General features: G+C 40.2%; 1 protein-coding gene across 1 annotated transcript in view; it reads left to right on the top strand.

The window, feature by feature from the left end:
• Positions 1 to 13,712, top strand: part of CCT6 (chaperonin containing TCP1 subunit 6) — a 74,855-nt gene that overhangs the window by 33,529 nt on the left and 27,614 nt on the right. Inside the window, exons 6-8 of the mRNA XM_071689992.1 lie at positions 582 to 837; positions 4,273 to 4,452; positions 11,123 to 11,231. Of these exons, the coding sequence (XP_071546093.1) occupies positions 582 to 837; positions 4,273 to 4,452; positions 11,123 to 11,231 (545 nt within the window). The remainder of the gene's footprint in view (positions 1 to 581; positions 838 to 4,272; positions 4,453 to 11,122; positions 11,232 to 13,712) is intronic.

A 13,712-nucleotide genomic window follows, 5' to 3' on the forward strand; every position in this document is an offset into this window, starting at 1 on the left:
TAATACATGATTTGGCTTCTGATCCTCCATCCCATCTCTTATATTTTCCTTGCATAGGGTCTTCCAGGTACTCAGCCTCAGTTGGACAAGGTTTGTGGCTCAGATGGCATACTCCTTTTGGTTCTAAGGGATAGTGTATGCCTCTGAGGTAGCACCAATCCTTGTTCGCCTATTTCATATGTCAGAAAACCTAGACATTCCCTCCTGCTTGGAAGCACACCTTGATGTAGCCTATTCCTTAGAAAGAAGACTGCTCTAACCCCACTTGCTATTGTACCAGTGCTTTCTTTCCTGCTGTTTCCAAAGTCTTTGAAACTTTCCTAAACTCTTACCCTCCCAAACCCTTTGAATCCTATTCCTTGCTTTCAGATTGCTAGTATGTTGTGTGGGGCTCGGCTGTGAATGGTATGGACTGGTTTCAGTGCATTATACAGTACAGCATAAGAGCGGATGTGTACAAATATGGCTGCATTTTGTTTGCTCCTGTTATTACTACCTTGCTAAGCTATGAGAAGAATTTAGATATTCAAAAAAATATTTAGCATTAACAGCATTAAATGATATGAAAATCTACCTTACAGGGTGAAGAAGGTAATAGATTTGAAGAAGAAGGTCTGTACTGGTAATAACAACATGTTTGTAGTAATCAATCAAAAAGGAATTGACCCCATGTCTCTTGATATGCTGGCAAAAGAAGGCATCATGGGATTGAGAAGGGCCAAGCGCCGAAATATGGAGAGACTTGTCCTAGCTTGTGGAGGAATGGCTGTCAACAGCTTTGATGACTTGACAGAGGATTGCCTTGGTTTTGCTGGCAGTGTTTATGAACATGTTCTGGTGAGTTTATATATTTTCACTCTGTTTTTCAAGTGAATTTACTTCTTTATATCAGATTTTCATTAAATTTTGGAACTTTTAATCTGGCTGGTGCCAGACGATTCTCTTCAGGTTTGGCATGGCCCACGGGGCGTCAAAGTAAAGCTTCACTTTGGGACTTTTTCTTGCTAGAACAAAACTTGCAAATGCAACTTTCAGTGGTAACCATATGAATGGTGACAGTTAACTAATACCTTCCCATGTATTTGCCACCACACTGAGTCAGAGATAATTTAAGATTTTTATCAATTTTAGAGATAAATGTGTAGATCATGGAGTTGATATCTGTGCTGTGGTATTATCTAATTACAACAAAAAAGATGTCAGGTTGATTATAAGAAAAGGATAAAGGATAGATAGATATCTTTGTACTTTATCTTTCTCTCATATCTAAATTGATATGTGTAGAAAGATCTTAGATTTTTCATAAAGTTTCATTCATATGATTTTTATTCCTTCCATTCTTTATTTTTACAAATTAAAGGTGATTTACAGGGGAAAAGTATCTTGTGAAAAGCATGATGCTGTTTGCAGCTTTTATGGATCTGGAGAAAGCATATGACTGAGTCAAATGGAATGTTTTATGGGACGCGTTAGGATATATGGGGTTAGGGGGCAACTATTAGATGGAGTGAAAGCCTTCTATAGAGGAGCAAGTGTGGATGTGTACACGTGTATATATGTATATGTCTGTGTATATATATGTATGTTTACGTTGAAATGTACAGGTACGTATGTGTGTGTGTGGGCGTTTATGTATATACATGTGTATGTGGGTGGGTTGGGCCATTCTTTCATCTGTTTCCTTGCGCAACCTCACTAACACGGGAGACAGCGACTAAGTATAATAAAATATGAATATGTACGGATAGAATGATGAGAGAGATGAAAGCAAAACCTAAGGAAAGGGGGTGCAGAGATGGAGTATAGCAGTAAGGTATGGTGGCTAGTGGCAAGTCTGTTTGTGGATGGTACTATGATTAATTGCAGAATGTGTGTTTTATGATGTTTAAACATAGGTAATTGAAGGTAAATGCAAGTAAAGTAAAGAAACAGTGTTTTAGAGGAAACTGTGGAAGTATAAATTTTGAAAATCATATACAGTTAAAGAAGAAATTGTACAAAACTATTTTTTGGATATGGGGAGAAAGACTGGAAAGGTGAAAGAATTTAAGTGTTTAGGAACTGTGAAAGGCATGCACAGGATAGAGTGGATTGGATCGATGTGGTATACTGGGGTCGACATGCAGTCATTTGACTGAACCAGAGCATGTGAAACATCTGGGGTAAACCATGGAAAGTTCTGTGGGGCCTGGATGTGGATAGGAAACTGTGGTTTCATTGCGTTACTCATGACAGCTTGAGAATGGATGTGAGTGGATGTGCCCTTTCTTCATCTGTTCCTGGTGCTAATTCGCTAGCACGAGAAACGGTGATCAAGGATAGGAAAAAAAAATGCTGTCTTATGTAAGTTTGGTGATATGGAAGGAAAGATAGGGGAGAGAGCATTACAGTTTAGAAGAGTCATTGGGTTCCTTGGTAAGATAATGAAGGTGAGAGGTGTAAGTATGTAAGTGAAGATGAGATTATGGAACTGCATAATCCTCCCAATTCTGACCTATGCAGCCAAAACATGGACATGGAATGAGTCACAGAAGTCAAGAAAATAGGCTGTGGAAATGAGGTGTTTGTGAGGAGCATGTAGTATAACCAGACGGAATGAAGGACATAAAGGGTTGTATGAGAGATGTGATGTGGTAAGGAATTCAAGAAGAATTAATTATCTAGAGTTGATAAATTGTAATGCTTTGAGGTGGTTTGGGCATGTAGAAAGAATGCAAGAGTGAAAGTTTACAAGGAGAGTGTATGATAGCACAATTAAAGGGGGTGGAATTGAAAGGAAGACAACTGTGACATGGGGAAATAGAATGGAAGAATACTGTAGGAAGAGAAATGATGGTTGAATGCATGGAAGAGTTTATGCAAGGGAGGCAAGGAAGGACAGGGATAAGTGGAGACTTTTGCCATGGGGTCCCCTTGAAAGGAGTTGTTGAAGGGAATAGGTGTCAAAGATATGGATGCATATATAGATATGCAAGGCATAAATTGTAGAGTGGGAGAGTCAATGTAACTTGATACTTTGTGGTTTGGACGTGTAGAAAGAATAGAAGATGGGGAGTTTAGAAGGAGAGTGTATGATAGTATGATGAAAGAGGATTGTGTAAAAGAAACACAACTTGTGACATGGGAAAATAGTGTGAGAATAATGTACACAGGGAAATGAGGAAGAATGCGTTGAATGGCCTATGTGAGAGAGGCATGGATAAGTGGAGACTTCTTTGTTCTGGCCACCCCTTTGATGGGAATTCCCAGAGGGAGTGGGCATCAGGGGTAAAGATAGACAGATAGAAAGGAGAAAATGGAACTTTGGGAGCAGAAGTGATCTATAGAATGGATAAGGAAATAGAGTTTCTGGATGCATTGAGGAATGTGTTGAGAGGTTACTGTCTTTATGGGCAAAGATTGGTGTGTTTGATGGTTTAATTGTCCCATTATATCTGTATGTTTTAAATTATAGGCCCTAAATGTGAAAGAACTTGAGGGGTTGGATGAACTGCATGAGGACTATATGTTATGTAAGGAGGGTTGATATAAGGAATGAAAGTCTACAAGAAAGGTTTAGTAATTATGACAGAGCTGAACAGGGAATGCTGAAATGGTTTGAACATATGGAGGGAATGAATGAAAAGAGACTGAAAAAGAGGATGTATATTTCAGAAGTCTGTTTTCTTGCTCTACCTTGCTAATACGGGAGACAGCGACTAAGTATAATAATGATATAATATTTCAGAAGTAGAAGGAAGTGCCATAAGGGAGAAGGAGACTGTGAAGGAGATGGAAGGTTAGGGTGAATAAGGCTTTTGAGTTATTTGGACCTCAGCATACAAGAGTTTGAGAGGTATGCACTGAATAAAGTAAATTGAAGCAGTGTGGCATAGGAGCTGAACCAGGGCATATGAAGCAGTGAAGGGGAACCATAAAAAAGTCTGTAGGGCTTATCTGTGAATGGGGGAGGGCTCTGATTTTAGTGCATTATACGCGACAGCTGAGAATGGGAGTGATGTGGCAATTCTTTGGCATGACCTCTCTGATATGGGAAACTGCAAATGAATACAGAAAAAGAATAATAAACCATATTGTGCAAGGTAGAAAATTATATCATTTGTGTATTACAGTGTGTAATCTCTCCCCCCTTTACTATATTGAAGCTAAGTTGAAGGTAAGTGTGAGTAAACATGGATCCTTATCCCTATAAAGCTCTTTCTCAGACATTTTCATGTGTTTTATTAACAAACTTTTTCTTATGCATTAATTAATTCTTTATCTGTTTTTTAGGGTGAGACAAAATATACTTTTGTTGAAGAGCTAAAGAATCCTCTCAGTGTAACTGTACTTATTAAGGGGCCCTACAAGCACACCCTCGTGCAGACCAAAGATGCCATCAGGGATGGTCTAAGGGCAATCAAAAATGCTATTGATGATGGGTCACTTGTTCCTGGTGCAGGTGCCTTTGAGGTAAGACATTATTTGAGGTTACATAGGCATTTATGAATCATAATGAAAACTGCTGTAATTTTTAGGTATAATGAATCATAGGATGGAGGAAGTGAAGTGTTTTAGATATCTGGGAGTGGATCTGGCAGCGGATGGAACCATGGAAGCGGAAGTGGATCATAGGGTGGGGGAGGGGGCGAAAATTCTGGGGGCCTTGAGGAGTGTGTGGAAGTCGAGAACATTATCTTGGAAAGCAAAAATGGGTATGTTTGAAGGAATAGTGGTTCCAACAATGTTGTATGGTTGCGAGGCGTGGGCTATGGATAGAGTTGTGCACAGGAGGATGGATGTGCTGGAAATGAGATGTTTGAGGACAATGTGTGGTGTGAGGTGGTTTGATCGAGTGAGTAACGTAAGGGTAAGAGAGATGTGTGGAAATAAAAAGAGCGTGGTTGAGAGAGCAGAAGAGGGTGTTTTGAAGTGGTTTGGGCACATGGAGAGAATGAGTGAGGAAAGATTGACCAAGAGGATATATGTGTCGGAGGTGGAGGGAACGAGGAGAAGAGGGAGACCAAATTGGAGGTGGAAAGATGGAGTGAAAAAGATTTTGTGTGATCGGGGCCTGAACCTGCAGGAGGGTGAAAGGAGGGCAAGGAATAGAGTGAATTGGAGCGATGTGGTATACCAGGGTTGACGTGCTGTCAGTGGATTGAATCAAGGCATGTGAAGCGTCTGGGGTAAACCACGGAAAGCTGTGTAGGTATGTATATTTGCGTGTGTGGACGTATGTATATACATGTGTATGGGGGGGGGTTGGACCATTTCTTTTGTCTGTTTCCTTGTGCTACCTCGCAGACGCGGGAGACAGCGACAAAGTATAATAAAAAAAAAAAAATGAATCATAGTGTACACTTACCAGACAATTTTATTCCTAGAGTAGCTCTATATTTAAACATGACTTCTTTTATGTACCACCACACCCAAATGATAGGCTATAAGTACATATAGAGTTATAAAGAGTTGTAGACTCTTAGAAAGTGATCATGATTTTTTTAGGTAACTAATTCTTTTAAGAGTCGTGTTTAGAGTGTGGTATGTATATACATATACACACATGTACATACACCTGTTTATACATACATGCATACATATATCCATTTCCAGTGCCACCCTACCCCACAGGAAACAGCACAAATGCATGAAAGAAAAGGAAAAAATTATAACATATACACTGTCTTCTTCCCCCAAACACTTGATCACTACCACTAGTATCAGCAAGGTAGCATCATATTTTTGTTTTGAATACTTGACTGTCTCTCTCACATATTAGAAACAGTTGAACAATGAAAATCGTGATTAGAAAATGTATTAAGAATAAAAGACAGTGAATGAGCTGCTGTTTGCAGGTGACTGTGCTCTGGTGGTAGACTCCAAAGAATATCTCCAGAGGCTGGTGTCAGAGTATAGGAGAGCATGATATTGGAGGAAATTTTGAGTGGATGTGAACAAGAGTAGAATAACGAGGTGCAGCAGGGTAGTGAGACAGGATTGCTTTAATATAAGTTCAAATAAGGGTAAGGGGGTACTGAGGAAGTTGAGTTCTTTAAGTACTTGGGAGTGATTGCTTGTGACAGCAGATGGTACCATGGGGACTGAGGTAAGTCAAAGGGTGGAGTAGAGGGCTCTGGTTTTACATGCATTAAGGAACAAAGGGAAGTTGGAAGTAGTGTCTAGAGAGTTCATTGTTAGTAAAGGCAAAGAGACTTTTGTTTAAAGGAATGATAATAATGTTTTTGTTATATGGTTGTGAATTTTGGGGTTTGAACACAGAGGAAAGGAAGAGTGCAGTTCTGTTGGAAATGAAAACATTAAGGATGGTTTATGATGTAAGATGAGTGATTGTGTTAAGAATGACCTGTCAGAGATGTGTAGTAGTAAGTGCAGTTTGATTAAAAGGGATAACCAGGTTGTGCTGAACTGGTTTAGATGTGTTGAGAGGATGACTAGAGAAAGATTGACTTTAGAAATTTGTATCTCAAAAGTGGAGGGAGCAAGGAAAAAGTGGAAAGTGGGGAGATTGAAGGCTGAAGTGAAGCTGGCTTTCAGAAATAAGGTTTTGAACTTTCAATAGGGTGATACATATAATGGATGGATTGAATTAGATCGATGTAGTACATTGATGGCAACTTGCAGTTGGTGGGTTAAACTAGGGCATATACAGCAGTTAGAGTGAATTAAAGGATGGTTTCTGTGTTTGGATATGAATGTTAGGCATTTTAGTTTGGGTATATTATTGAATAACAGCTAGAGCTTGCATTTGAGCAACTGAGGTTATCATTTGTTTGTTCCAAATGCTACTTCACTAAATATGGAGAGTTAGGTTCAAAAAAAGAATTTTTCATCACCCAAATGGCATTTGATTATTATTTCTAGGAATCTTAAGTTAGAATTCCAAGGGAAGTGGAATTCCATGGAGAGGATTCAGGGAGAAGCAGTAGATAGTTAGTGTTTCTCTGGGTTGACAGTTATATGATTAATTTATTCAAGTCCTGCTTTCAGTTAATGCACCTATCTAAATCTCTTATTCCCATACCTGCTGGTAACTCCCATCAAGGGGTTTGTCACAGTAAAAGAGTCCTTTTATCCTTGTCCTCACATGCCTCCTTCACTTATACTATTTCATGCATTCTTCTGCAACTTTACAGTTGTGCACATTATTTATGAATATTATTTATATTATTTTGCTTTGTTGCTGTCTCCCGCGTTTGCGAGGTAGCGCAAGGAAACAGACGAAAGAAATGGCGCAACCCACCCCCATACACATGTATATACACACACATCCACACACGCAAATATACATACCTATACATCTCAATGTACACATATATATACACACACAGACACATACATATTTACCCATGCACACAATTCACACTGTCTGCCTTTATTCATTCCCATCGCCACCTCGCCACACATGGAATACCATCCCCCTCCCCCCTCGTGTGCGGGGTAGCACTAGGAAAAGACAACAAAGGCCTCATTCGTTCACACTCAGTCTCTAGCTGTCATGCAATAATGCCCTAAACCACAGCTCCCTTTCCACATCCAGGCCCCACACAGCTTTCCATGGTTTACCCCAGACGCTTCACATGCCCTGATTCAATCCACTGACAGCACGTCAACCCCGGTATACCACATCGATCCAATTCACTCTATTCCTTGCCCGCCTTTCACCCTCCTGCATGTTCAGACCCCGATCACTCAAAATCTTTTTCACTCCATCTTTCCACCTCCAATTTGGTCTCCCACTTCTCCTCGTTCCCTCCACCTCCGACACATATATCCTCTTGGTCAATCTTTCCTCACTCATTCTCTCCATGTGCCCAAACCATTTCAAAACACCCTCTTCTGCTCTCTCAACCACGCTCTTTTTATTTCCACACATCTCTCTTACCCTTACATTACTTACTCGATCAAACCACCTCACACCACACATTGTCCTCAAACATCTCATTTCCAGCACATCCACCCTCCTGCGCACAACTCTATCCATAGCCCACGCCTCGCAACCATACAACATTGTTGGAACCACTATTCCTTCAAACATACCCATTTTTGCTTTCCGAGATAATGTTCTCAACTTCCACACATTCTTCAAGGCTCCCAGGATTTTCACCCCCTCCCCCACCCTATGATTCACTTCCGCTTCCATGGTTCCATCCGCTGCCAGATCCACTCCCAGATATCTAAAACACTTTACTTCCTCCAGTTTTTCTCCATTCAAACTTACCTCGCAATTGACTTGACCCTCAACCCTACTGTACCTAATAACCTTGCTCTTATTCACATTTACTCTTAACTTTCTTCTTTCACACACTTTACCAAACTCAGTCACCAGCTTCTGCAGTTTCTCACATGAATCAGCCACCAGCGCTGTATCATCAGCGAACAACAACTGACTCACTTCCCAAGCTCTCTCATCCACAACAGACTTCATTCTTGCCCCTCTTTCCAAAACTCTTGCATTCCCCTCCCTAACAACCCCATCCATAAACAAATTAGACAACCATGGAGACATCACGCACCCCTGCCGCAAACCTACATTCACTGAGAACCAATCACTTTCCTCTCTTCCTACACGTACACATGCCTTACATCCTCGACAAAAACTTTTCACTGCTTCTAACAACTTGCCACCCACACCATATATTCTTAATGCCTTCCACATCAACTCTATCATACGCCTTCTCCAGATCCATAAATGCTACAGACAAATCCATTTGCTTTTCTAAGTATTTCTCACATACATTCTTCAAAGCAAACACCTGATCCACACATCCTCTACCACTTCTGAAACCACACTGCTCTTCCCCAATCTGATGCTCTGTACATGCCTTCACCCTCTCAATCAATACCCTCCCATATAATTTACCAGGAATACTCAACAAACTTATACCTCTGTAATTTGAGCACTCACTCTTATCCCCTTTGCCTTTGTGCAATGGCACTATGCACGCATTCCACCAATCCTCAGGCACCTCACCATGAGTAATACATACATTAAATAACCTTACCAACCAGTCAACAATACAGTCACCCCCTTTTTTAATAAATTCCACTGCAATACCATCCAAACCTGCTGCCTTGCTGGCTTTCATCTTCCGCAAAGCTTTTACTACTATTTATAAAAGTTGTAGATTAATCATCAGAGCTGTAAAATGCATGATTCATCAGATTGAGGGTATGGGCCAGTGGGCATTAATGGATTATATGCAAATTAAAAGGTTTACAAATGGAAACACTGTAGCATTTGCTTGTAAATGTAAGCTACAATCATGAGCCTTTTGAAGTATATGTATAGCAGAAAATACCTACTAATTAGTCTCTTGATATTTGTAGACTTTTTTTACATACAGTACATTGAAAATAAATATATATATTGTGTATTGGATTTAGGCAGCCATTCAGCTGAAGAAACACATTCGAAGTATTACATATAATTAGAACTGGGATATCATGATAGTAACTAAGTAACTAATCATAAAAGAGCTTAAGATCAAGGTGAACTGGATATTTGTTTACTTTGGATAAGCACTTGAGTGAGGTACAATTAAGGTGACAGATATTAACGAATGCTTACAGAATGAATATTATGTTTTATTCATTAAGCACTATTTCCTTTATTTTATACTTGATCATTGTTTCCCACATTAGCAAGGTAGTGGCAGAAAGACAAAGAAAGGCCACATCTGCTCACATATATTATCTGGCTTTCATGATACACTGAAACCAAAGCTCCCTATCCACAACCAGGTCTGTCAGACCTTTCCATGATTTACCCCAGATGCATTACATTCCCTAGATCAGTCCATTGACAGCACGTCAACCCCTGTATACCACATTGTTCCTTTCTCGTCTCTCCATATGTCCAAAGCATTTCAACACAGCCACTTCTACAATCTCAACCACACTCTTTTTATTACGACACATCTCTCTTATCCTTTCATTACTTACTCGATCAAACGACCTTACACCACATATTGTCCTCAAACATTTAATTTCCATCGTATCCACCTTCTTAAGCATAGTCTTATGTATAACCCATGCACTTAGTTGAACATTGAGTGATGAGTAGTTACAATAATACAGTAGTTGATGCTGATTTATGTTGTTCTTTGTGATACTTGAATACATTCAAGATTTTTTCATACTTGATCTCAGTTTCCCTTGTTAGCAAGGTAGCTCGCCCAAAACAGATGAAGAAAGGCCACATCCTCTCACATCCATTCATGAACTGTCATGTGTAATGCACCAAAACCACATTAAAGATTATTATCACATCATAAGGCAAGATAATGTGCTTTTTAAAAGAAATTCATCAACACTGATATCACATTAACATATTCATTTTCCATAAAGACTAGTACTTTTTCAGCTCTACCTGGTGTGATAACAGATGATAGTTTTTAAAGAACTAGAATAGTCCCAAGCATATTTTGACTACATTCATAGAGTGTAGTGTAATATATCAGCATACATGCTGTACCTATGTAGGAAATAAGAGTAGAGTGTGATACACACAAACAGCACCTCCATGCCCTTTCATCAGATGTATTGCCCCAGATGTGCAGGCCACGCTTCCTCTTACCTCTCATTTTTAGAGTGTGTAGTATGATTTTTTTCCCATACATATTTGCCGTTTTCCGAATTAGCAAGATAGCGTTAAGAACAGAGGATTGAGCCTTAGAGGGAGTATCCTCACTTGGCTCCCTTCTCTGTATGATATTCCTGTAATTATCTCTGGGGACAGGGGTTACTGAATAATACATACATATCTTGTATGTTGTAAAAGGCAACAAAGAGGGGCAGAAGTATGTAGCCTTTTCTTACTTCAAGCTTTCAGATGCCACAACCACATTTCCTCCTCCCACATATTCATTACTTCACAAAGTTAACACAAAGTAAGTTGTTATACTTTATTTGTATTTAATTCATAATTTGCTTGCTGGTCCATCATTTCCCCCTGCCCACACCTATGCAACCATCAAAAGCTTAAGCAAGAAAGCCAATCCAGTATAAACAAATGACCATCAAAGATTTCATTCAAGAGTATGAAATACTTTACTTTTGTTTCAAAATTTCAGTTTCAAAATATAGCATATATCAAAAGGGTAATGTTTTAAAATTTCAGATTGCTGCTTATGACCGATTGATGAAGTATGAGTCTGAGGTGAAAGGTCGTGCACGCTATGGTGTTCGTGCTTTTGCTGATGCTCTGTTAGTTATTCCCAAGACTCTTGGTAAGTGACATTACTTAGTTAAATTTTTGTCGTTTTGAGACTGTATTTTACAGTAAAATATGTTTGAGTTGATGTTGACCTGAGTGATTTTCATTGCTCATAATGAAAAAGGTGGTCTTTTCTGAAATTTTTTTTTACTTATGATTTTACTTGCATCAACTCAGGTATTGAGAATTCATTTAGCTTACCTTTGGCAGAGACATGACAAGGGGTTGGCTCTGACAGAATGCATCGGTAACTTTTGCAGGCTTATAGAAACTGAAGCACATAAGACACGTAAAGAATGAGAAAAGTTCCTGAAACGAAGGGAACCCTGCTATATACATTAAGGTTTAGTTGGAAATGAGATGTTTAAGGACAATATGTGGTTTGAGGCGGTTTGATCGAGTAAGTAATGAAAGGGTAAGAAAGATTTGTGGTAATGAAAAGAGTGGTTGAAAGAGCAGAAGAGGGTATATTGAAATGGTTTGGTCACATGGAGAGAATGAGGGAGGAAAGATTGACAAAGAGGATGTATGTGTCAGAGGTTGAGGGAATGAGAAGTGGGAGACCAAATTGGAGGTGGAAGGATGGATTGAAAAAGATTTTGCGCAATCAGGGCCTGAGCATACAGGAGGGTGAAAGGCGCGCAAGGAATAGAGTGAATTGGAACGATGTTGTATACCGGGGTGAACGTGCTGTCAATGGATTGAACCAAGGCATGTGAAGCGTCTGGGGTAAACCATGGAAAGTTTAGTGGGGCCTGGATGTGGAAAGGGAGCTGTGTTTTTGGTGCACTACACATGACAGCTAGAGACAGTTTGAACGAATGTGGCCTTTGTTGTCTTTTCCTAGCACTACCTTGTGCGCACACGGGGGGAGGTGGGTGCCATTTCATGTTTGGCGGGGTGGCAACGGGAATGGATGAAGGCAGCAAGTATGAATATGTACGTGTATATTTTTTTTTGATAATGAATAATAAATAAAGGCAGACAGTATGAATTATGCACATGTGTATATATGTATATGTCTGTGTGTGTATATATATGTGTACATTGAGATGTATAGGTATGTATATTTGCGTGTGTGGACGTGTATGTATATACATGTGTATGGGGGTGGGTTGGGCCATTTCTTTCGTCTGTTCCCTTGCGCTACCTCGCAAACGCGGGAGACAGCGACAAAGCAAAATAATATATATATATATATATTTTTTTTTTTTTTTATACTTTGTCGCTGTCTCCCGCGTTTGCGAGGTAGCGCAAGGAAACAGACGAAAGAAATGGCCCAACCCCCCCCATACACATGTATATACATACGTCCACACACGCAAATATACATACCTACACAGCTTTCCATGGTTTACCCCAGACGCTTCACATGCCTTGATTCAATCCACTGACAGCACGTCAACCCCGGTATACCACATCGCTCCAATTCACTCTATTCCTTGCCCTCCTTTCACCCTCCTGCATGTTCAGGCCCCGATCACACAAAATCTTTTTCACTCCATCTTTCCACCTCCAATTTGGTCTCCCTCTTCTCCTCGTTCCCTCCACCTCCGACACATATATCCTCTTGGTCAATCTTTCCTCACTCATTCTCTCCATGTGCCCAAACCACTTCAAAACACCCTCTTCTGCTCTCTCAACCACGCTCTTTTTATTTCCACACATCTCTCTTACCCTTACGTTGCTCACTCGATCAAACCACCTCACACCACATATTGTCCTCAAACATCTCATTTCCAGCACATCCATCCTCCTGCGCACAACTCTATCCATAGCCCACGCCTTGCAACCATACAACATTGTTGGAACCACTATTCCTTCAAACATACCCAATTTTGCTTTCCAAGATAATGTTCTCGACTTCCACACATTCTTCAGGGCCCCCAGAATTTTCGCCCCCTCCCCCACCCTATGATCCACTTCCGCTTCCATGGTTCCATCCGCTGCCAGATCCACTCCCAGATATCTAAAACACCACTTCCTCCAGTTTTTCTCCATTCAAACTCACCTCCCAATTGACTTGACCCTCAACCCTACTGTACCTAATAACCTTGCTCTTATTCACATTTACTCTTAACTTTCTTCTTCCACACACTTTACCAAACTCAGTCACCAGCTTCTGCAGTTTCTCACATGAATCAGCCACCAGCGCTGTATCATCAGCGAACAACAACTGACTCACTTCCCAAGCTCTCTCATCCCCAACAGACTTCATACTTGCCCCTCTTTCCAAAACTCTTGCATTTACCTCCCTAACAACCCCATCCATAAACAAATTAAACAACCATGGAGACATCACACACCCCTGCCGCAAACCTACATTCACTGAGAACCAATCACTTTCCTCTCTTCCTACACGTACACATGCCTTACATCCTCGATAAAAACTTTTCACTGCTTCTAACAACTTTCCTCCCACACCATATATTCTTAATACCTTCCACAGAGCATCTCTATCAACTCTATCATATGCCTTCTCCAGATCCATAAA

Source organism: Panulirus ornatus, chromosome 47, assembly GCF_036320965.1.
Source record: "Panulirus ornatus isolate Po-2019 chromosome 47, ASM3632096v1, whole genome shotgun sequence".
NCBI classification, from domain to species: domain Eukaryota; kingdom Metazoa; phylum Arthropoda; class Malacostraca; order Decapoda; family Palinuridae; genus Panulirus; species Panulirus ornatus.